The 22,884-nt window shown below is 38.8% G+C and overlaps 1 protein-coding gene across 1 annotated transcript in view; it reads right to left on the bottom strand.

Moving 5' to 3' along the window:
* The window catches only part of RASEF (RAS and EF-hand domain containing), a 51,718-nt gene that overhangs the window by 25,798 nt on the left and 3,036 nt on the right, over positions 1 to 22,884 (bottom strand). Inside the window, exons 2-6 of the mRNA XM_073345073.2 lie at positions 9,729 to 9,875; positions 6,988 to 7,078; positions 3,025 to 3,120; positions 1,675 to 1,752; positions 878 to 993 (exon numbers count right to left, since the gene is read on the bottom strand). Of these exons, the coding sequence (XP_073201174.1) occupies positions 878 to 993; positions 1,675 to 1,752; positions 3,025 to 3,120; positions 6,988 to 7,078; positions 9,729 to 9,875 (528 nt within the window). The remainder of the gene's footprint in view (positions 1 to 877; positions 994 to 1,674; positions 1,753 to 3,024; positions 3,121 to 6,987; positions 7,079 to 9,728; positions 9,876 to 22,884) is intronic.

Raw genomic sequence — 22,884 nt, 5'->3', positions numbered from 1 at the left:
TGATAGCATATGGGTATATTCCTGCTCCCAAGAAGAGCCCCACTGCCTTTCATGGGGCTTTGACCATACATAAGAGTGTGCCACGGCAGAGCCATTTGAAGGATTTGGGCTTAAATTGCTACTCCTCTATTTTAAACATGCTGTGTCTGGTGAAGGACAGAAGGGAGTCCCTATTCTCCCACCAGCAGCCAGCCATAATTTAGCTGCAGGTGCTTAGGAAAACAGGAAGTGGTGTTGATAGTCCAATGGGTACATCTCTGAGTGACATGCAAATGGATTTATGGATCTTCCTCTTCCGTACTGGCTAACCCTGCTGGATAGGTGTAGCAAGACATGCTCACCACCCACTAGCCATTGTGCCTTTCAAATGCGTAACGCCTCTAGCACCATCACGGGAGCAATATGACTCCTTCCATCTCCAGTGTTGCTCAGCCTCATGAGAGGCATAATAGCTCTAACTTTTATTTCTTGTGAAAGGTCTCAAAATAGCCAGACTAGCTTTTGTTTTCACAGGTTCACCCTTGATTTGGAAGGCTTCCATGGCCTTATTTACCATGACAGACAAGGGTATTTCACTGAAATAGAGTTATAAAGAAAGGGCCCAACCCTGTAGTTCTTACTCACTACTGAGGTCCCAGTGAAGTCAGTGAACCTACTTGCACGAATAAGGGATTCCAAATCAGGCCCAAAATTCGCTCTATCAGAGCCATTCTAGCCAACTAAGTAAACACTAGATATGTGGCAATAGATCAGTTTTAACCTATGTACTTGCCAATTATGATCTATTACAAATAATTGTTACTGACTAGTTATACAATATATACAAAACAACTTATTTTCCCCCCAAATAAAAATTTTATAATGTGAAGTATCTTACCTTTCTGAGCTCAAACTTTGATCTGCATAATCACTTTTCAAAGAATCTAATTCACTCTGAAGAAAAGCTATACTTGTCTGTGCTTCTAAAAGATCTTTTTTAAGTTTCTGATTTTCCTAAAGAAAAACAGAAAATGAAGTTTATGCAACAGAGTTGCCTTTACAAATTATGAAGTGCTGTAGTACTAAAATATAAAAGAACATCAAAATCAAATCAAAAACAGTAACAATATAAAATCTCAATAGAGTTAAGAATATAACTGTTAAAAGTGCCAGTTATGAAAAGCTAATTTACAAAGGTAAACCTTTAAGACTGACACTCAAAAACTCTGATGTAGGCAAAAGCACTTAACTACGCACTTAACTTTAGAAATGTTGATTAGCTAACCCAATGGGACTGCTCACATGTTTAAAGTTTAGCACATTCCATAGATATCTGAGTGCAGATGGTCTCCATACCATGAGCCATATTGGAGTCATAGTTCTAACACTCAAAAACTCAATTTAATTTCAGATTTTTCAGTTTGTCATACACAAACACTGACACTGTTCTATTTCAAATGATTAATAAATGGTAGATCTAGAATTCATATCTAAACAGAATTATTTCTTCTTTATACAAGAATAAGCAATCGCACCACCTTAAATATTTTTACAAAAACAAAACAAAACCCACCATCTCTTAGCCTCATAATTCTAATACCAGTTCTGAAGTGGGAAAACAAATCGCTATTGAAGAAAGTACAAAGTGCAGGTTGAATCTATATCTTCTGTATGTAAATTATAATCAGCTCTTACCAACGACAATTCATGTATCCTTTTTTTTAATGCAGCCAAATCTTCTCTGTGATTTATGTTCTTTGATTGTTCTTCCAGCTGAAAGAGCAAATAAAATGTGCAAATTTTAAAAACACATTCTTGACTGATCCAAAGCCCACTTAAGTCAATGAAAGTCATTTGGATCAAGGGCTATACTGAAAGACACCTAGGTGCATTTTCCAGCGATGAAAGATCTAACTATATATGAGTTCGCCGGGTGTAGGCATAAGAAACCGCCTCTTCCAAATGATCCCATTTATTTCATTTCATTTTTAGAAAAAATATTTTGAAAGTTTCTCAAAGTGTGTTCTACAGAATTTCGTATTGCTAGAAATGTTAACAGTCATTTTGCAACACAAGAAACCAACCAAGGGTCAGATCCTCTGCTGGTAACAAGAGCGGTAGCGTCCCTGATTTCAGTGGAGCTGTGCATATCTACCCAGCTCATCTAGCCCCAATTCTCCATAGAGCAAAAACGCAGTAGTTCTCTTATTTTTCATGAGAAACTTCCACTAATATCAGTGGAATTGTAACTGTGATTTAATGATAATAAAGAGGAAAATGGAGTGCAATTCACAGCCAGGATTCATATTGCTTAAAGACACATATAATGTTACTAACAGCTATAGAAAAGGCCAGCAACAAAAGCCCAAATCTGAATTTCAAACACTCAAAGTGAGCATTCAGTTCTGGGGTTCTGGTTTACCCCATCACAGAAATACGTATCAACTGCAAAATTCAGATTCTGGTCCATGCACGGGGAGTTCAGATTTGGGGTTCTCTGCAGTATTAGGAATGTTAATCGTAGAGATAGGAATATTAATAGTAGAGATAAACCGAATACTGCAGAGAACAGTTCCTGCAGTGCCAAGAGGACAGATATGACAACTTATGATACTAGGTCCTTTTCACCTTCCTATGATTCTGTTCATTACAAATACTTATAAATGATAAATTGGATTCTTTCCAATGTATAAAATTCCAGACTGCTACTGGGTAATCAAAATGCCAGCTTCTTGATAATCATAAGCAATCATTTGGTAATATTATTTGGCTAGCAGTTAGGTCCCTTGGCAAAGTATTTCGGTAAACTATACTAAATGGATTCAAGGACAACGACAATGGGTATTTTAGTCAACACAATTTTAAAAACTATTTTTAAGTTGCCATTTAGTGATGCACATTATCTGGAAAATTTTCACAGCAAAAGCCAGAGCACCCTTACCTCCCATTAGCTACCTCAGAAGAAGCACTCAGCATCTCCCCAGGTCAGGCCCTCTTATATCATCCACAGAATTCTGTCCAATTCAACAAGTCCAAACTACCCACCTTTTTAAGTTTTTTTATGGTCACCTGAAGTTCACCAACTTCATTCTCATACTGACACTTGAGATCATTTAGTGCCTCTTCAGCTTTCCGCTTCTCCTATAACATTTGGAATTTTAACAACAGTCAAAACACAGATTTAAACATTTTCTTTAAAACCTTGGTCACCAAGGTATTAAACATTTCATTATTGTAAAGCCAAACAATTTCCTTTAAACCTGAAGTATGTATCTTTAGCTCTCCATTAAGGTTTTACCCAACACTCAAAGTCAATAGGTGCCTTTCAATTGACTAAAATGGGCATTGAAGCCATTACAGACCCATTTATGAAGTATTTGTAGAAGAGAGGGGTTTAACAGATTGGAGTAAAACTTCAGGTCAGTTCACCAATGTTACTTAATTCAAACGTAACCCAATCGTGTGGACTCAGCTAGATTTCACAGAAGACACACACGGTCCCAAAGTAAATAATCTTTCTCCCCCCCTTCTCCCTTCAGAAAACATCACACGTCATACTTCCTTGTTTCAATGTTGCCAGTGTCCACAATGAAACTGAAAAGGAGAGCTCACCTGTTTTGTTTTGGTTTTTTTTTAATATCACATATTCTGGGAAGAGATTATGCTTTTCAAATCAGCCTTCTACTACAAATGCACACTTCAGTACATAATGTTGTAGTATAGCATTGTTGTATAATAACTGGATATAAATATATATTTATATAGTTATAAAAATGCATCTATCCCAAGTGTCTCTAGATACAAGTAAAACAATACTATTATTATCCCATTTTGGAGGGGAGGAAAGTGGAGGTATGAGTATAAGAAAGGATGATGACAGTATCTTAATTTGTAGGGGACTCAGGAAGGTATTGAACATTGGTCCAAGTGGATTACGGGCGGGGGGGGGGGGGAAAGGGTTGTTTGTTTAAATCAATAAGGTTTACACAGGCTCCCAGAGCTGTAGATGGGAGTGTTAAGGCCTCCTCTCTGACTTGAGCACTACAAACCAGAAGGAGTCACAAAAATCAGCATTAGCAAATGAAGATTTTGAGAGAGCTGCCAGATTTGTGGAAAGAAACAAAGACTGAAACTTTACTCAAGTGCAATTCTTTTCATAAAAGAGCCTTTGGTATGCGTGTGTTTTAATTATAGCAACATAGGTAATCACCTGTCCAGCTAGTTCAGGATTTTCCTACTGTTGACACCTGTACAGATTCCTAAAGTATGACTTGTACAGTAATTGCTTGCTTGCCTGGTGGAAACATGAAGGCAGGGAACACTAAAAATACAGATATCACATGGAGGAAGGTGTCACACTGGTGTGAGTCAGCACACTGTCTGAAACAATAGTGTGCTCACTGCAGCCATTAAGATTTTATGGCTTAGAACAATCCCATAAAATAAATATCTCGACAGGTTACATTTGCTCTCAGGGCGTTTTACTTTTTGAAAATATGTGGAGCTATGAACTGAAAGAAACATGTAAAAGAAACTTAATTTAAAGAATGATAGGAGAAATAAGTTACAGCCCATCCTTGATATTGGTACATCGGTATCAAGGGTAAAATTCTGGCTCCATTGTGTATGCCTACACCCGCAACTGGCCTGTGTCACCTGACTCAGGTTTGTGGGACTCAAGTTAGGGGGTTCTTTAATTGCAGTGTGGACATTTGGGCTCAGGCAGGAGCCCAAGCTCTTGGACCCTGCCCCCTTGCAGGATCCCTGAGCACAAATGTCTGCACCACTGTTAAACAGCCCCTTACCTTGAGCCAAAGCCAGCTGACACAGGCCAGCCGCAAGTTTTTAACTGAAATGTAGACATTCCCATTGACCTCAGTGGGAGCTTTGCCATTAAGTTTGATGTTGCCAGGATTTCACCCTAGTGGTCCCAAAAGACTGTCATTTCTCCGATTTTTAGTCCATCCATTCATATTTAGCCTGTGGTACAGACTGATTTGTATTAGGACAAAGATTGCAATCTACATTTGGAAATATGTAGCAGACAGAACAAGTGCACAACTGCAATGGCTTGTTGTGCCTGGCCTTTGATAACACAGATACATGTTTCCTGTTCATCTGTTGATCACATAATGGTTGTTGAGTGTTACATTTTATTACTGCGATTTATTGCTGTGTGCAAAGAGGAAATTCTTCCAGAAGTAACGTATTTGTTTCCTACGTATACATATTCCATAATTTCCCAGCAGGAAATATAGTTGTGCCCATCTTCCACTTATTTTCCTGTGATTTACACTGTCATTTGCCAAACATATTATGACACACCATTTTACTGAATTCACACCTGAGACCTTTATGTCATCATGTGTGTTCTATCTACTCTAGGAAACTGATACATAAATCACTGATTATTATATTACAAAATGAGTATTTACTGTAAACATATTACAGTACAATGACATACGCATATTTACCTGAATACCATTTACCATCTCACCTACTAACCAATCAAATAACCATTAATGATGTAAGTGGTAATGCGTGTTTGGCAGTTTATTATAATAATGTACTCTTAGGTGAAAGGGGCCGTGTCTTCCAGTATGCAGACTGGTCCTAGTATATTGTGTAGGCTACACAAATTAAATAAATAAATAAATAAAACTATTTGATGTATTTATTGGGCATGTGTTAGACCATCTTAACTTTATTTTTGTTCTTATATTATATTATACACTGAAATAGGTTTGCATTTGAATTTAATAATGATTTAACATAACATTATGTTATATAGACAAAGATGAATATGTAGTTTATTGTATTTTCTACCTTTTATTACATAGTTCATTTAGAATTTAATATATATTCACATAAATAATGAAGAGAAAAGGATTGTTCCAACAGTCAATCAAGGCTGCAACTGGATTAAGATAATGGGTGAAACCTGACATCTCTGAAGACAATGGCAAAATTCCCATTAACTACAATAAGGACAGGATTTCTCTCCCTCTTCTGGAAATCTCTAAAAATTAATTGTGGGACCAGTATGCATGAACAGGGGAAGGAAAGTCTTAGCAGATTAAACAGCCCAAATAGTAATCAGTACATAACTTTGTAAAGATAGAAAAATTTAGGGCTCCGGTACTACTGATTAGACCCTTTCCCCAGGGGATGTCATTCTTCCATTCTGTGTCACCTTCAGTGGCCAATCCCTTCCACTCCCCACCCAACAACACAGAAGCACAGTATCTTGCAATTTGCTACTTCCACATAAGCAGCCAATCTGCTTTGTGAGGAAAATGAAAGAATGTCCTTTGGGAAGTTTTATCCTCTTCCTGGGCCCAATTCAAAGCCCACTAAAGTCAATGGGAGTCTTTCCATTGACTTCAGTGTGCTTTGCATCAGGCCTATGCAAGTCCAGAGAATCATTTAGCCCTCAATCCTTCCTTAAACTCAATGGGAGTTTTATCCAAGTATTTTTGTTAGGCCCAGCAAATGTAAATGGAGATGCAAACCCCCTACTTCTACAGAGGAAATGGATGGCTTTTAGAACATTCATGGTGCAAATCATTCCTTAAGAATTATATTCCTCATTAGCATCAAATGTACACTTTTAAAAGAAAAGGATAAGGAAGGATAATTTAATTCAGTACAGGGGCTGGACTAGATGACCTTTTGGGGTCCCCGGCAGTACTACATTTCTATGATATTCAGGCATTTGGTAACCTTAAGTTAGTCCTAAATTCTACAGCCCACACTCAAGCAAATGCCTTCAATGGAAATATTGCTCAGTTACAGCCTGTAGACCTTGACCCACCCATCAAAACCAAACAATAATACTTCCCTATAAGATGATTTGGAAAATGTGATACCATAAACTTTTAGACATTTGTAAATCAAGGTGAGAAACATTCTGTACTTGGGGCTTGAAGCCTGCACCTTCAATATTGACTTCAATAGGGGCAGGAGTAACCTGATAATTATGAAATGCTGGTAATATCTAGTACTCACTTCCTTCTTGACCTGGTGTTCTGCAGCCTGTATCCGCTGATCCATCTCGTCCTCCATTTCACTGAGCTGTATTGCTGCTTTATCCTGAGCTCTAAGATTTAAACATGAATACACTCTAATGAGTCCTCCATTGACTTCAAAGAAAATTTGAGAAAAAAATACATGACCTATCCAGTTCAAACATACACACGCAAAAGTTGAAACCTGGGCCAAACATGAGAAGCAATTATGTGACAGTTTCATTAGTGGCTGAAAGACAGATACGGCAGTACTGACAGAAGGCTATGATGTTTATGCTCTGTTTAGAAGAAAGTTGGTTTCATATTTTTCCCTTTAAAATAAATCTTTAAAGTGAAATTCTCCTCTGAAAAATGATATGTAAGAAATACACCATCTTCTCAACAGATCTAAGCCCTATATACATTTAGTCATATTGACTTACTTAATGAATATTATCACGCCAGTACTGATAAGGCTTATTCAATTCCTTCTCACATATCAATACGTTAATTTAATTTAAAGTTTAAGGTTCAGTGGTGGGACAAAATTCTGCCTTCATTTACTGCTGTGCCATCCCATTGACAATCTGAGGGCTTGTCTACACTTGCTGGAGGATCGATGCTGCGGCGATCGACCGCCGATAGCTCTCCCGTCAACTCCTGTACTCCACCGGATCGAGAAGAGTAAGGGGAGTCAACGGGAGAGCGTCTCCCATCGATGTCACGTAGTGTGGACCCTGCAGTAAGTAGATCTAAGCTACGTTGATTTGAGTTACGCTATTCACGTAACTCAAATTGCGTAGCTTAGATCGACTTTTCCCTTTAGTATAGGCAAGGCCTGAGATTACATAGCCAAAGAAGTCATTTGAAGATGACCATTCATACATACATTTGGACTGATATGTAGACTTGACTTGTAACACCTTTATTGGAGCCTTTACTGGAGAAAGTCCAGAGAAGAACAACAAAAATTATTAAAGGTCTAGGAAACATAACCTATGAGGGAAGATTGAATAAACTGGGTTTGTTTCAGCTGGAGAAGAGAAGACTGAGAAGGGACACGATCACAGTTTTCAAGTACATAAAAGATTGTTACATTGAGGAGGGAGAAAAATTGTTCTCCTTAACCTCTGAAGCTAGGACAAGAAGCAAGGGGCTTAAATTGCAGCAAGGGTGGTTTAAGTTGGACATTAGGAAAAAATTCCTGTCAGCGTGGATAAATGTAACACACACCTCCTGGGTGCGGTGTTCTATCCCATGTAGTGGGGCACTGAGACCACTTAGCTAAGGCTGTAGCAAATTCATTAATCTCTAACAGTCATGTGGCTTTTAGCTCATGCAGTAGAGGCTCATGCATTAAACTTCCGGAGGTCCCAAGTTCGATCCTGCCTGCCGACGACCGGGGGTCTGTCGGTGTTACATAAACACTGGAATCAGGGCCATGCCTACGGGGGTGTGGGGCCCGGAATAAATCAGCCCCCGTCGGCTTGGGGGCCCAGCTCTGCATTAGCGGCAGGGCAGTCAGGACCCTGGGCATGGGGTGGAGGCCAGGGGTGCTTCAGCACCCCCCCGCACTACTAGTTCCTGCGCCTATATCTTCTGGGACCGACAGTGCCAGCAAATTGCACTGGCCTGCAGCGGCCCCCAAAATGCAGGGCCCAGAGCAGTTGCCCTATTCGCGCTACCCAAGAGACAGCTCTGACTGGAATAAATTGCCCAGGGAGGTTGTTGAATCTCCATCATTGGAGATTTTTAAGGGCAGGTTAGAAAAACACCTGTCCGGTATGGTCTAGATAATATTTAGCCCTGCCATGAGTGCAGGGGACTGGACTAGATGACCTCTCAAGGTCCCTTCCAATCCTAAGTTTCTATGATATTACTGGAGATGATGTACAAGAAGGAAAGAAATCAGCTTGACTCTCAAAGCCACGGCTGAGTTTGCAAGACTGGCAATTAAAAGTTTCTGACTTGTAAACTGAGCAAATTTAGACTGGATAGATTGAGACACAATGAACTGGGAACATCATGATGACATTTGCACAGTCACCTTTTAGAACGGAATCATTTTTATTTCCCTCTACATATGGGAATTTTAATATGTAGTATAAAAATATGCCAATATGATATAGTTACAAAACAGGCAGTCCTCGGACTTATGACACAATTGGTTCCTGAAAATTGTATCGTAAGTCAAAACGTCATAACTCGGAACTGCAATCCACTCCATTGCGGGACAGAGTGTCGTAAAGTTGAAACCAAGTGTTGTAAGTCGAATTAGGGTGTCAATTCAGAAACATTGTGAGTGTCGTTCATCATAAGTCGAACGTCGTAAAGTAGAAGCCTGCCTATGCTACCTAAATACTCTCTTTGAAGCTGGAGATACAAAAATAATATTTGTAAAAGCAAATGACAGTCATGTGTATTCAAAGTCATAGTTACAACCAAAAAAAGAAAGATCGTTAAAATCTGGGATCTTAGCCTGCCTTTGGATCCAAGACTGGCCCCAGAATTTATCCAAAGTGTAAATAATTACATACAGAGTCATTTGCAAATTGTCTGGTTTGTATAAAAAAAACGCTTGGATTCTTTCAACTTGTCAGTTTAATATCTAAAAATGAAAATATTCTGTTCAGCATGTTTTGCCAATAGTACCAGGTAACTTTAACCAACACACTGTTCTACAGGCATAAGTGGTGAAGTTTATAACTGCACACGTGTGACATTCAGAACTATCCACTGTACCTTTTTACAGCTATGGCCAAGTTTTCCATCTCTGTGCTTTGAAGTTTGATCTCTTGGATGAAGTTCTTAATAACATGTTCATAAGGCTGAATTAATCTTGGTTCCACTAAGCTGATGTTCGCATACAGAACACTGGCCTGCTCTTGTCTGGAAAAAAACAAAACCAAAAACACAATGAAGCATATTTCCTTACACAAAAACACTACATTTGGCTTCCAAAATTTATTCAAAATGTAAACAACCTGTGTCTCAGATTTTAAAATTTAACAAGGCAAATATATATTTGAAACATGCAGCACAGCATTTGCCCTTTTCTCCAGTACCTAAATCCTTCCGGTCTCTTTACTGCACTATTCTTCTCCCAGAAAAAACCTTCTAGAAGTATTACTTGAATCATTTCATATTACTTATGTTAGTTGTGTAAAGTGCAGGGTAAAACTGGAGTATCACAATGGTAAATCGGTCGCACTGAGTGCTCTACTGCTAATCATACTATATAAGGAGATGATCACTGTTGGAGGCTGCTGCATAGAGTAAAAGAAGACACCACCTCAAGCACAAAGAAAAGGAGTACTTGTGGCACCTTAAAAACTAACCGATCTATTTGAGCATAAGCTTTCATGAGCTACAGCTCACTTCATCGGATGCATAAAGTGGAAAATACAGTGAGGAGATTTATATACACACATAGCCCATGAAAAAATACACATTGTAAGGAGAGTGATCACTTAAGATGAGCTATTACCAGCAGGAGAGTGGGGTGGGGGGAGAGAAAACCTTTTGAAGCGATAATCAAGGTGGGCCATTTCCAGGAGTTAACAAGAACGTCTGAGGAACAGTGGGGGCGGAGAGTTTGGAATGGTTTAGATTTTGCCCTGCAAAAACAAATTGAGGGCCGGATCCTGCCAACGTTTACACAAGTAGGTATCAATTAATTAATGTAGTATTATTATTAGCTGTCACTTTTAACTCAACAATACTACTCAGATGAGTAAGGACTACTTATTTAAGTCAGGATTGGGCCCTAAATAAAAGAAAATGTGTTCTTTGTATATCAAAATCCATCATAGTCAAATGAATCCTTCATCCCTCTAAGGTAGATACATTCAACATGATATGGATCAGCACTTTTGGGTCTTTGGGATGTGAACGTAAAATCTAAAGCTGAGCAAACAATTTGTAGTGACTACATTATTCAATGAGTTTTCTGTTTTTCTTTTTGTTAATTGTCAATAAGACATATCAATAAGACACGTGGGAATGGGCGACAGGGGATGGATTACTTGATAATTACCTGTTCTGTTCATTCCCTCTGGGGCACCTGGCATCGGCCACTATCGGAAGACAGGATACTGGGCTAGATGGACGTTTGGTCTGACCCAGTAGGGCCATTCTTATTCATTAGTAGGTATTATTCACCCCCACAAAAATGAAAAATTCTTGGTCCATAGATGGTTTGTGATCAATTTATTGAGAGCATTTGATATTCAAAACTCTAATTGCATTGGTTAGTTTTGACAGGATACACAGGTCACATGGCATGTTTCTGCCTCCTGAGATGGATGAGCACAACTCTTTAGAATCAGGATTTTGGTGTGCACCTACATCTGAGTTCAAAGTTTGCATTTTGCAAATATTTTATATCTGTTCTAAATTTGCTGCTTCCATGAACATTCCTGACAATAAAACTCTAAAAAAATATTACTACTAAAGCATCTCTAGTTCACTGTCCAGTAGGTTCTTCCTTAGGGTACAGCATATGCAGCTACAATGCCTCATGCTGAGAAACTGAAAATTAACCAAGTACATTGGTCTCTCCCTACAACAAGCTCCTTGCGCCAATAGCTTCAGGAGCCTGTGGAGGAGCTTTGTTCTGTATTTTTACAATTTTGCATTTTTGTTCCTGTTCCAAGAACACTCCTCTCTCAGTTTTCTATTTTGACATCAAAGATTAAACAAATGAACAAACACAAAGAATGGATGTTGAAAGCAATGCTTCACTACCACTGTGTCTGTCTGCGCACTGATGTGGGTAAGCTTTGTATTAAGAGGTTGATGTCAGAAACATAAGGTAGCTGGTATGGTACTTTACGCCAGCTATGTGATCCAAAAACCTCTCTATGCTCATTATTCCTCATTGGCTCAATTACAGCAGTCAGAGCTAGATTCAGAACATCCTAGTGACATGCTTTTATGCAGAGCCAGTTAGGTCTAAGAGGTAAAACAAAATCCACACAACCACAGTAGTGCAACACCCAACAGAAGCTGCAATAGCCACTGGGAGGTATTTTTTAAAAAATGAAACTGACAGTTGGGGATGTTGATGGCACTTATCTGAGCGTGTTAGAGACAGCTTAGCATGAAATCTTAATTAAAAACATAGCCCACAGAAGCAACAGGAAAACACAGAAGATATTAAACATTTGTAACAAATTTGCTATAATTCCACTTGACCACTGGCATCTTGAGCAAGAAGTAAAACATTTTCATCAATTATCAGTAGAGCCATTGACTTAATCACCTCAAGTATCTGAAAACTATATTTTGTAAATTGCAAGCTCACTGTAATACTTTATAAATTCACAGAATTTTAGAAGGATGTGCCCTTGTGGAGTGAGTGTTTGACTGTTATGAAAATAATTTTTCTGAACTGCTCATTTGCATATTTTTCAACCACTGTTCTGCTTTCACATAGTTTGGGACACTTAACTGGCATAATTACAGCAAGACAGAGTCATTGTACAGTACTGAATAATCTAACTGATTAATGCGGTCTATTTTTTCCAACTCTCTATGAAGAGATCACTTTTCAAAAATGTGCTAGTTATTCAAAATTATTTGCTGAATAAACTTTGAAAATAGGTTGTGGTCTGCAGCTTATTCCAGAGCAGTGCATTGTGAATATCTAATATTTGAAACTCAGATTGTTTTGATGGGACACAGAGGGAGACTAACAAGTTTGTATTTCAATGTCAGAAATTTCAGAAAATTCAGAACTTTCAATTTAAAAATTAGCCCAGTTTGAATTCTTTAAGACTGTTCAATGGTTTTTTTGGCCTCCTTCACTTCCAAGTGCAAAGTTTTTAACTCTTAAAAATGTGTACACCCAGAGATGCACATAAATATTAATGCATGGGATGGATGTTTTAAAAATAATGTGAAAGAAATCATTGCTATTCATTGTCACTAGGGACTGAATCCCTCTTGTGCAATCTGCCAGCTGTTGTTCCCAAAAGGTATGTTCCCAAAGTAGAGCTTTGCAATAAATGTAGAATAGAAAAGCATTCTGGGTATTGATGTATACCTGCCCTGAATACACCTTGCTTCATCTTAAGGTCATGCCTGGACAGGTATTTACAACAGTGTTTAAGATAGAGATTGGCCTAAATCAAAACCCCAAATCCAAACACTCCAAATTTCAGATTCGTATCAGCTCAAACCCATCTCCATTTTATGCAGTTGTAGGGAAAGCATGCTCTACCACAGTTTGGCTAGCCACCATCGATGGAGCTAAAGCGCATTAGAGCGAGGCCAGGTACAGATGACCTAAGGTAGAGTTCTTGTTTTTGTTTTGTTTTTTAAAAATGACTCTGCGGTGTGACTCCATGCACACTGACAAATCAAGGCACCTTGGAACCCAGTTCAACCACAAACAAGTTTAAACTGTGTTTATGTACAATTGTCAAGTTCATTTGTAAAACCTGTATAAATAGGGCCTAGAAATTTTTAATCCTTACGGACATGGGAATTCTGAAGCCAGTTAGGATGCTTGGAGTACTCATTTTCATATTACTATGCGACAGGCCTGATTCTGATCTCATGCTTCCTTCTAACTTTATCTTTCAGTTTTACATCTGTGTAACTGTGGAGTTACTCCTGATTTACATTGGTATTAGTGCAATCAGAATCAGGCCCAGAATGTTTTTCAGGCACACAGTTGTCTCATAATAGTGCTAGTGATTGAAGGTCTGGGAACAAATTGGAAGGTCGAGACAGTACCTGTTTATCTGTCTCAAGTGCTTTGAATGAGTGCACAGTGGAAGGTTTTGCCCTCTTTTAGCTATCACTGCTTTCTTGAGGGTTATCCTGAAATGCAGCTTTTTATGCAGTAGACACCGATACACATTTTTCAGTCTTGATTATTTTGTAGATTTTGCTGGTTTGGTAGCTTTGTGCACTCCAGTGTTATGCTGAGTTTATTACATTTTAAAGATCTACTGATATTTTATGGAAAATGAGTTACTTGTATAGTTCTATATAAGAATTATTATGAACAAAATTATTAGCTCCAACTTTATAGAGATGAAATAAAATTAAACTCTTGTCCTGAAGAGATGGTAGCCTACAATCAGGTAAACACAGGCAGCAGAATGAAGTAGGGCACAAAGAAAGGAACAGATAACAGAAGTGGAGCTTTGTGGTGAAAAGCAAGGAAAAAATGGTGGGATTTTCAGAGAGAGAATATTTATAACCTGACATTTAATGACCTTTCTACTTACGTAGCACCCACTTCCTTCCATTTTTAAAAGTTTGTATTTACTTGGGTATATTTCAGACTGAACCTCAGAGTCCTGTAAGATAGGTGGGGAAAGAAATCAAATTTTTCCAGGTAGTGGGATTCAGGAGCTGGCCCTGAAAAGCTCTCTCTTCCCTACCCCTATCCCCTCCTTCCCCCACCCCACCAACTTCTTGTTAGGGGCATGAAATCCCTGTCTGGGGGAGACAAAATCCAAAAGAAGCCACTATCCACAGTTCAGGTTTGGTGTCCACCATTTGCAGACATCAATAACTGCTGGCACATTTAATGGTTCCATGATTTGCAAGCACTAGTTTTCTCGAGGTGTCAGTGGGCGTTGGATCATACCTTATTCTAATTTCAGGGAGGAAAAAGCTGCTGTCCTTTTTATACAGACTTAAAAAATACTCTGCTGTTTTCTTTTAATGTTGGCAATTGAAATTTCAATAGGTGTGAGGGTAACTGAATACTCAGATAAAGTCAAATAGATTTTAGTTGTATAATCTGATGTGTGCCTCAGTTCTCAATAAAGGAGAACTCCTAAGGCTCATGCAACTATGCTCCAATAGGTAGTTCACTGCATATAAAATGAAATTACTGTATTTTTGTGCTTAATTACTCACTGCATTTGATTTAATATAATAAAGGAAGAATGGTTATTTCTTGAATGAAAAGAAAGCAAAAAAAAGATTCAGTTAAAATCAGATGTCTTGCATTATACTAGGTTACTAGTCTGGAAACACTTTCCACTTTTTGTGCTACTGGCACAATTGCTCACTGAGTATAAAGACTAACTGGCAAACAACACTTTGGCTCACAGTGAATGCCACACATAAGAACCTGACTAAACTAATCCCTGGAAATTTGTGGGAAGAAAATCTTTCTTTGGAGGAAAAAAAAGATAAATTTAGTTCTCTCATCTAATTTCAAAAGATAACAGAGGCAGCTATAACACATGCTTTGAAGGCACCCTGACAGCAAGCTAAATTAAATGAATTGGACAATCAATAAATCAAACTGCAGACAGGCAAGACACATCCCATAACATTTATCTAAAAAATTAAGCTAGTTTCAAAATATGCATTATACAGCACACAGAAACAGAGTACTGCTCACAGATACTGTATATCTAACATCTACCACTATACTGAATGCAGATTTGATTGGGAGATGAATCATTAACAGCGAAAACAATTAAGGCTTATTTTGTGCCTTTTAGGGTTACATTTACTGAAATAATTCCTGAGCCTTGCTTATTGAAATCTCTCTGATTTTTGGGCACTGAATATGAGCCATAATCACCCTGAGAACACAGCAAATTATGACACAGTCTAGAAAATATTAATACCACCTGGTAATTAACCTTAAACTGTTTGAAGCAGGAGGCATGTCTTAAACCCCAATCCTGCAATTACCTACACATGTAACTTTACATGTGATCAGCCCTGCTGAACTCCTATATAACATTGGAGATATCAAAAACTTTCCTTACACCTTATCAACAGTTTGATAAGGCAGCAGTAAACAATATAACTTATTGGAGACCACAGCTGTTCAGCAAGGATTTCTCCTTCAGCTGGTGTGATAGGATTTGTCATGACTAAGATTTAAAGGTGTATCATTAGACAGATGTTGTAAGTAGGCTTCATCTTGGCCAGCTGGCATGTGTTAATAGTCTACATGGGCTTGTCTATGCTAGAGTGTTAGAATGTGCTAGTAAGAGTATGCTAGCTAACCTTCTAGCAACACACCTTTTATTTTAATCAAGACAAAACCCATAAGGCAATTTTAGAAAGTCAAAAGTAAGTACACAGAAAAATGTTAACTAGCTGGAATTTCTGATACCACAGGAATTGTGTATTGTCTCTACTAACGTCAGTATTTAACTCTAGAAAATTATTTTTAAAACCTATATAATACTTTTGCTCCTGCATTATAGCTTTCTAAAAGAGTAACTGATTTTAGCATCTTTTGCATTAACCCTACATAAAGACAACATGACTGGAATTCTGTTAAAAACACAAGTTTTGATTTAAAAAAGTGAATATGCCCAAATAAACGTTAGTCTTTGGGGTGCCACTGGACTCCTTGTTGTGATAAATTCCTGGAATATTTTAAACAAAATAAAAACTGAAAATGAAGGGCCTTAGCCACACCGATGCATTACAAACCTTATATAATTTAAATGTTAATAGCTAAGCAGCAGGGCTTAGTGGATAGGATGCTGGACTGGGACAGGAGAACAGGGCTCAATCCCTGGCTCTGCCATTACATTGCTGGGTGTTCTTGGGCAAGTCATGTCCCTTTCTGTGCCTAAGTTTTCTCATCTGTAAAATGGGGATAATGATATTGATCTCCTTTGAGATACAAAAATACTTTGAGATCTGTGGATGAAAAGCACTACATAAGACCCAGGCATTCATCATTATTAAAACACAAGAGAAATTTCTAATCCAAGATTCAGATTTTTTAATGGTTTCATTCTATTTGTATCATATGGTGAAATTTTCTATCATTTCTTGTTTGTAGAATAAAAGGCAAATTGTTCCCTTTGATGCAAGTGCAAATCCCAATGGCAATACAAACAGAGAAAAGTTGTCCTTTCTATCTTACAGGGAAACAGGTCCCATTTCTGTCTTGTTACTCTGATCTTCTAGGGCTCACTCCTCCAAGCTGCTATGCATTTTTATGAGCAATCCAGCAAGGCACTTAATAAGCACATGCTCAAATGCTATGCTGGATTGGGGCCAATTACCAAGTACTCAACACCTTCCAGGACCGAATGCTGAATTATTCCAGTTTACCTGTATAACTGAGGTCAGAATCCAGGCAGAGTCAAATTAGCATCTCTATTGATGGTTCATATTTTAACTAATTACACATCTGAGATGGCCAGGGTTTGTTTGCTTGTTTTAAATTATTTTGCTTGTGGGTCTCAGTGCAAATATATATCAGGAAATACTGTATCAGAGAAATAAAGAACAATGCATGTGCGGGGACACAAAATGCCATTTTGAGAACAACAGTTACAAACTATTATGTCAAATTTCAGGTGCTAGTGAACTGCATACCTTAAAAACAGTTCTGTAATTATTATGGTGAGAAGTTTGCCATTTTAAGATTTTTTTTCCAGTTTTGATTTCAGAAGTATTTCAGCAGTCCTGCTTAACTTTTCCTTTAAGAAAAGTTTAGCAAATGTGGATTTATAAAAAAGTTAAATGTAAAACAATGTAATATTATAAAGTCATCTCAAACTTTACATTTTTTTTGTCCAAGGCCCATATCCTTCAAACACTTAAGTATCTGCATAACTTTGCTCATATAAGTAATCCTATTGATTTCAATAGGACTACCCAGAGGAGCAAAGATAAACACCTGCTAAAACATTTGCCAGATCTGGGACCAGCATGGAGAAATTGAACTATAGCATATCTCGGCCTCCAGTGCTTGAAAACTGTAAACAGAAAGGAAAAATGAAAGAAAACAAAGGATGCCCTGAATTTGAACTGATACATGCCTAACAAATGAAGCGAAGGATTATACATTAGAGAGCTTCAAAGTTATTTAGAAACCTAAAAAGGAAGAGGACTGGTTTGCATGAAGAAACAGTACAGAATTATTCATTTGATATGAGTACACATGCACTTCAATCACCACCATTTCCTTTTGAATGCCTTTCAGTTGGTAATTTGATGTATGAGAATTGCAACTCAATATAATCAGACCACATCATTTATACCAAACAAAGCTATCCCCATTCCCTCCTACTACCCTCTTAGACAAGCAATGGGACAGCATTCAAATTGCTACTGCAAACACAGTAACGAAGACACTGGGATACGTTTGTTAGTGAAAGGAGATGGATGCTTTCACAAAGCACCATGGCGCACAAGTAATATTTTTTGATCTCCTACCGAATGACTCCTACATCAGTAATCATGGTAGGCCCAAAGTGCATGAAAGAGATCCTTTTTATTGAGTGATGCCAGTTCCCAGCTGCCTCTGCATTACGTAAGGTGGGCTTCTGCAGTTCCCTCTCCTCAGACTTCCTGTCTGGGAAGCGAAACCACTTAAAAGCACAATACCAATACCAGCCTTCCTTCCTCTGCCAGCCAAAACTTAAAAATAACATCTCTTAAATGTTTACATAACACAAAATTCCAAACACTTATAGCCAACCTGATTAAATTTACTAACAGTGTTCTATCAATCTCTGAGGAGCCTTCAACTGTCACTTGGACTTGCAGGTTTCCCTTGAACATGAGTAATGCTGTTGTCAGGAGGCAGTGAGTCTATTTTTTCTGGAAGTAGTATATCCTGGGGCTGGTTGTCTGGATCTGTTGTGGCTGTTACCAAACTGAGACCTTCTCAGGCAAGACAGCAAACTCGGTGCCCCTTACCCCTTTCCTTTCTCAAAGCTGGAGAAAGTGCCATTGTTTCCTCCTCAGTATATGTCCATTTCGAGTGACACCCTCCTAAGACAACATTGCTGTTTACAACCGTTGGTTTCCATCAGAGACATTCACTGTGCCATATTCATAAAGTAGTGATAGTTCCCAGAACCCCAAAACATATCCAGTTTTTTATATAGCTTTATCTGCTTCTTTAAATTTCTGCAAATCTCCAGTTCCTCTGACATCAGCATTTTCATGACAGGCATTCTAGTTCTCAGTTTTCTATTAAATAAAATGCCTACAGGTAACCAACCATGTTTCATTGGTGCCATTCTGTAATGTAAAGGTAAAGGTCTGTACTAAGGTATTGTTAAATTACAGACCACCACCAATGATGCCGCAGCATTTTTCAATAGGCACTTTCTTATTTTAACATCATTTTCCACCAACCCATTGAATTGGGGTAATGGGGTCTAGAGGTTACATTCCTAAACCCAAACTTCACTGCAAACTTCTTAAACTCATATCCACTGAACTGCGGCCCAGTGTCAGATGTAACCACATTAGGAATACTCACATCAGGTATACCATGGCTAGCAAAAACAGACTTGATAAGCACAATCACCTGTTTAGTTGTAGTATCTTCTAGTAAAGCTATCTCAGGGATGTGAGAATAACAGTCTTTAACAAATGCATAGTTCCCCCCACCCCCCTGTCATCATAAACAAATCTATGCCTACGCTGCTCCAAGCAGAAAGTCTTTCCTGTGCCACCAACATGGGCTCTTTTGCTTGACTTAGCTAGTACTTCTGGCATATGAAACAAGCCTTGGCAGCTTCCTTAATGTCGCTGTTCTTTTGAGGCCAATATAAAATGTCTCTAGCTCTCCACTTAGATTTTTCAATCCCCACATGAGCATCATTTATCCCTTTTAACATATTTTTCTATTACAATTTAGGGATCTTCATTCTGATATCTTCAAACAAAATGCCACCTAGAACTCAGAGCTCCCCTCTTAATTGGTCACAGAAGCTGGGAACATGCTGTTCTGACTACCCTATGGAAATAGCCTTATTCACTTTCTGCAGCTTCTCATCCTGATCTGTTGCTCTGGCAATCACAGTCCATATTTTGTCTAAGACCAGAAAGGTTATTTTACCAAACTGACCTGCACAAAAATCTAGCTCTGGAATTTGCTCCCCCAGACAAATATTCTAGAAAGCGTGTCTGCAACTACCAAATCACCAGCAGCTCCCCACCCCGTGCCCGGCCCCAGTTCATCTCCGCTCCACCTCCTCCCCTGAACACGCCGCCCCGCTCTGCTTCTCCGCGCCCTCCCCCACCAGCTTCCCACAAATCAGCTGTTCAGTGGGAAGCCAGGGAGGGCGGCGGCTTCCTGCTCAGGCTGAGGGTGGCAGAGGTGAGCTGAGGTGGGGAGCGGTTCCCCTGCACCCCCCCTCTCCCAGGGTTACCTGCTACGGCGCGGGTGGCCCTCCCCCAGCTCACCTCTGCCACCCTGGGCCTGAGCCGGAAGCCGCCGCTTGCTTCTCAGCCTGCCCCAGCTTCCCGCACAAACAGCTGATTCACGGGAAGCCTGGTGGGGGGAGGGGGTGGAGAAGCAGAGCAGGGCGGTGTGTTCAGGGGAGGAGGCGGAGTGGAGGTGAGGTGAGCTGGGGCCAGGGAACTGCCGGTGGGTACTCTGCACCCACCAAATTTTCCCCTTGGGTGCTCCAGGGCTGGAGCACCCGCGGAGTCGGCACCTAAGGCACCACTTTTGGCCGGTTAAATTTAGAAGTCCTTTCAGAATCGGTTGTCCCTCCAGGAACAATCGGTTCTAAAAGGGCTTCTAAATTTAACAACTGGTTCTAGCGAACCGGTGCCAACCAGCTCCTGCTCACCACTGCAGATATGTACAATGTTTTCTAGAGATAGGTACCAGACTATGACACATCCAGCATGGAAAAATATCTGGCATCAGCCATATCCCTCAAAATTTCTCCCCTGGCAAGTAGTGGAAAATATTCTCTATTTATGCATTTATATATATATATTTTTTAGGTCTATACATAAGTGAAGGAGTCCATCTTTTTTTCCCCTTCAGTAATCAACAAGTGTACTCACTCTTTTGGTTTATCTTGTCATTCTGATAACCACAGCAATAAGCCTGTGCCTCTCTGCTTTAGGCCAAAGGAACTTTCCTAGGTGTGTGAACAGTGGGGCAATTAGGCTCTTTCAGCTATACTCTGTACTCATTTGAGAGCCTCCCTATCCCCTGGAAGATGTCCTCAAACTCTCATCATAGATTCATAGATACTAAGGTCAGAGGGACCATTATGATCATCTAGTCCGACCTCTTGCACAACGCAGGCCACAGAATCTCACCCACCCACCCCTGCGAAAAACCTCTCACCTATGTCTGAGCTATTGAAGTCCTCAAATCATGGTTTAAAGACTTCAAGGAGCAGAGAATCATTTGTTCTGGTTCTCTGCCCCATCAAAGAGTGTACCTCTTGATGAGACCAAGAGTTTAACACTTTTAACCCAACGGCAGGTGTTCTTTTCCCTGGCACTACTACAAATTTTATCTTTCCAATTTGTTATTTACCCACATATCTAGTTAATATTCTCCTTTAGTGGGATAAACTCACTACTGTAAGCCCTGGGTTCTACCATTTACCTTCACCACCCACGGCTTTTCTTTTAGTGCTAACGACACTGTTTCTGGCAACTCACTGGCTTGTGCATCAGTGTCCAAATGAAAATTAATAAATTACCAATTTGCTTTCTGGCAGTCAGCCCATTCATCTTCTGCTGCAATGTTGTCCATTGCTTCTATGAAAAATTCCACTGAGCTAGCAGTGATGTTGTCATCCTCTTTGTCCACAATATGCACAAGTTTTCTTAAGCAGGGTGCCCAAAACTCTCTCACACAAAATTAGTCTCCAAGCCTAGAAGATAAGCTACATGGATGGACCCTTGTGAACGCACAGAGCCCTACTGAAGTCAGGATCTCTGCATGAGCACAAGGGTCAATCTAGGCAAGCTAACATGCAACACTAAAGCCTAAATGTACACTTCTGAAAGTGTGGCTACAAGACAAAGACTCTGAACAAAGGTTTTGGCAGGTAAAAAACAGCTTTTATTCTTAATAATCCAAAATATTAAGACTACATCTCTTGAATGCTTTTTGGGGGGATACTATGTAGATTTAAAAAAAGCATTTAAAGTAACTTTCTGGCCTCATTCCTACAAAGACTTACATACATATTTAATTTTATACACAAGTAATCCCACTGAATTACATGGAATGATTCACATATTTCAAATATTTCAAAGCACGTGCACAGGTTTTTGCAGAATCAGGGCCTTAAATAGAAGTTGTTAAACTTTAACTAAGGTATAACATTTAGATGTTTATTAAAACACTACAGATTATTCTATTTTATTAATATACAGACCTTTAAATCAAGTTAAATAGTTGGACATCTTGATTTAAAATTATAACCCAATGAGTTGAGATTCATCATATCTGACTTGATTTTTTTTTTTCATTTCTTTAATATTAAGTCCTGAGCCATTTACAATTGTTTCAATAAAATAGATCAAAGTATGATCTGGACTAAACGTTTAACAAAATGAAAAACTTGATGGTCCGGAAACATGCTGACATTTTCAACTATCTTTAACAGGTTCACTTGCACCAGAGGTTTTGCCTATTTGTTCTTCTGCAAAATCTCTTCCTTGTTTCTTTCTCAACGTTTCCAACTACAGTTTTAGTCTAGGAATGCTTATGCCGTGCTTCGCTTTTTACATAAAAGTTGTCTGTTTTAATTAGATTGCTTGTGATTGCCTGTGCATATGTGTTTGCAGGATCGGGACCTTAACAAGCAAGCCAGGTTGTTACCTTTGCTGTCTAACATGAAGCTTTACTCAGGATGGCTGGGCAAAATTTTTTGCATAAAAAGTATTTCACCAAAAAATGGTCTTTTAAAAACTCTTCACAAAAAAACTGTCAACGTCAACATTTTCTGATTTTATAGAATGTATCAGTTTTAATGAAATTTTCTGCTAAAAATGATAAAAAGTCAAAAAATAGACAATGGATCCATTTTGAACCCTTCAAAATGGAAACAACTTTACAATTATAAAAGGGTTTGTTTTTTGTTTTTTTGTTTGTTTTTTTTTAACAGTTTTCATTGTGAAGCAGGCTGCTGCCAGTCAATTTTCCCCATTATGGGACTGAATA

The sequence above is a fragment of the Lepidochelys kempii genome, chromosome 5 (genome assembly GCF_965140285.1).
Source record: "Lepidochelys kempii isolate rLepKem1 chromosome 5, rLepKem1.hap1, whole genome shotgun sequence".
NCBI lineage: Eukaryota > Metazoa > Chordata > Testudines > Cheloniidae > Lepidochelys > Lepidochelys kempii.
The sequence above is the reverse complement of the archived record's forward strand: the minus strand, read 5'-3'. Positions and strand labels throughout refer to the sequence as shown.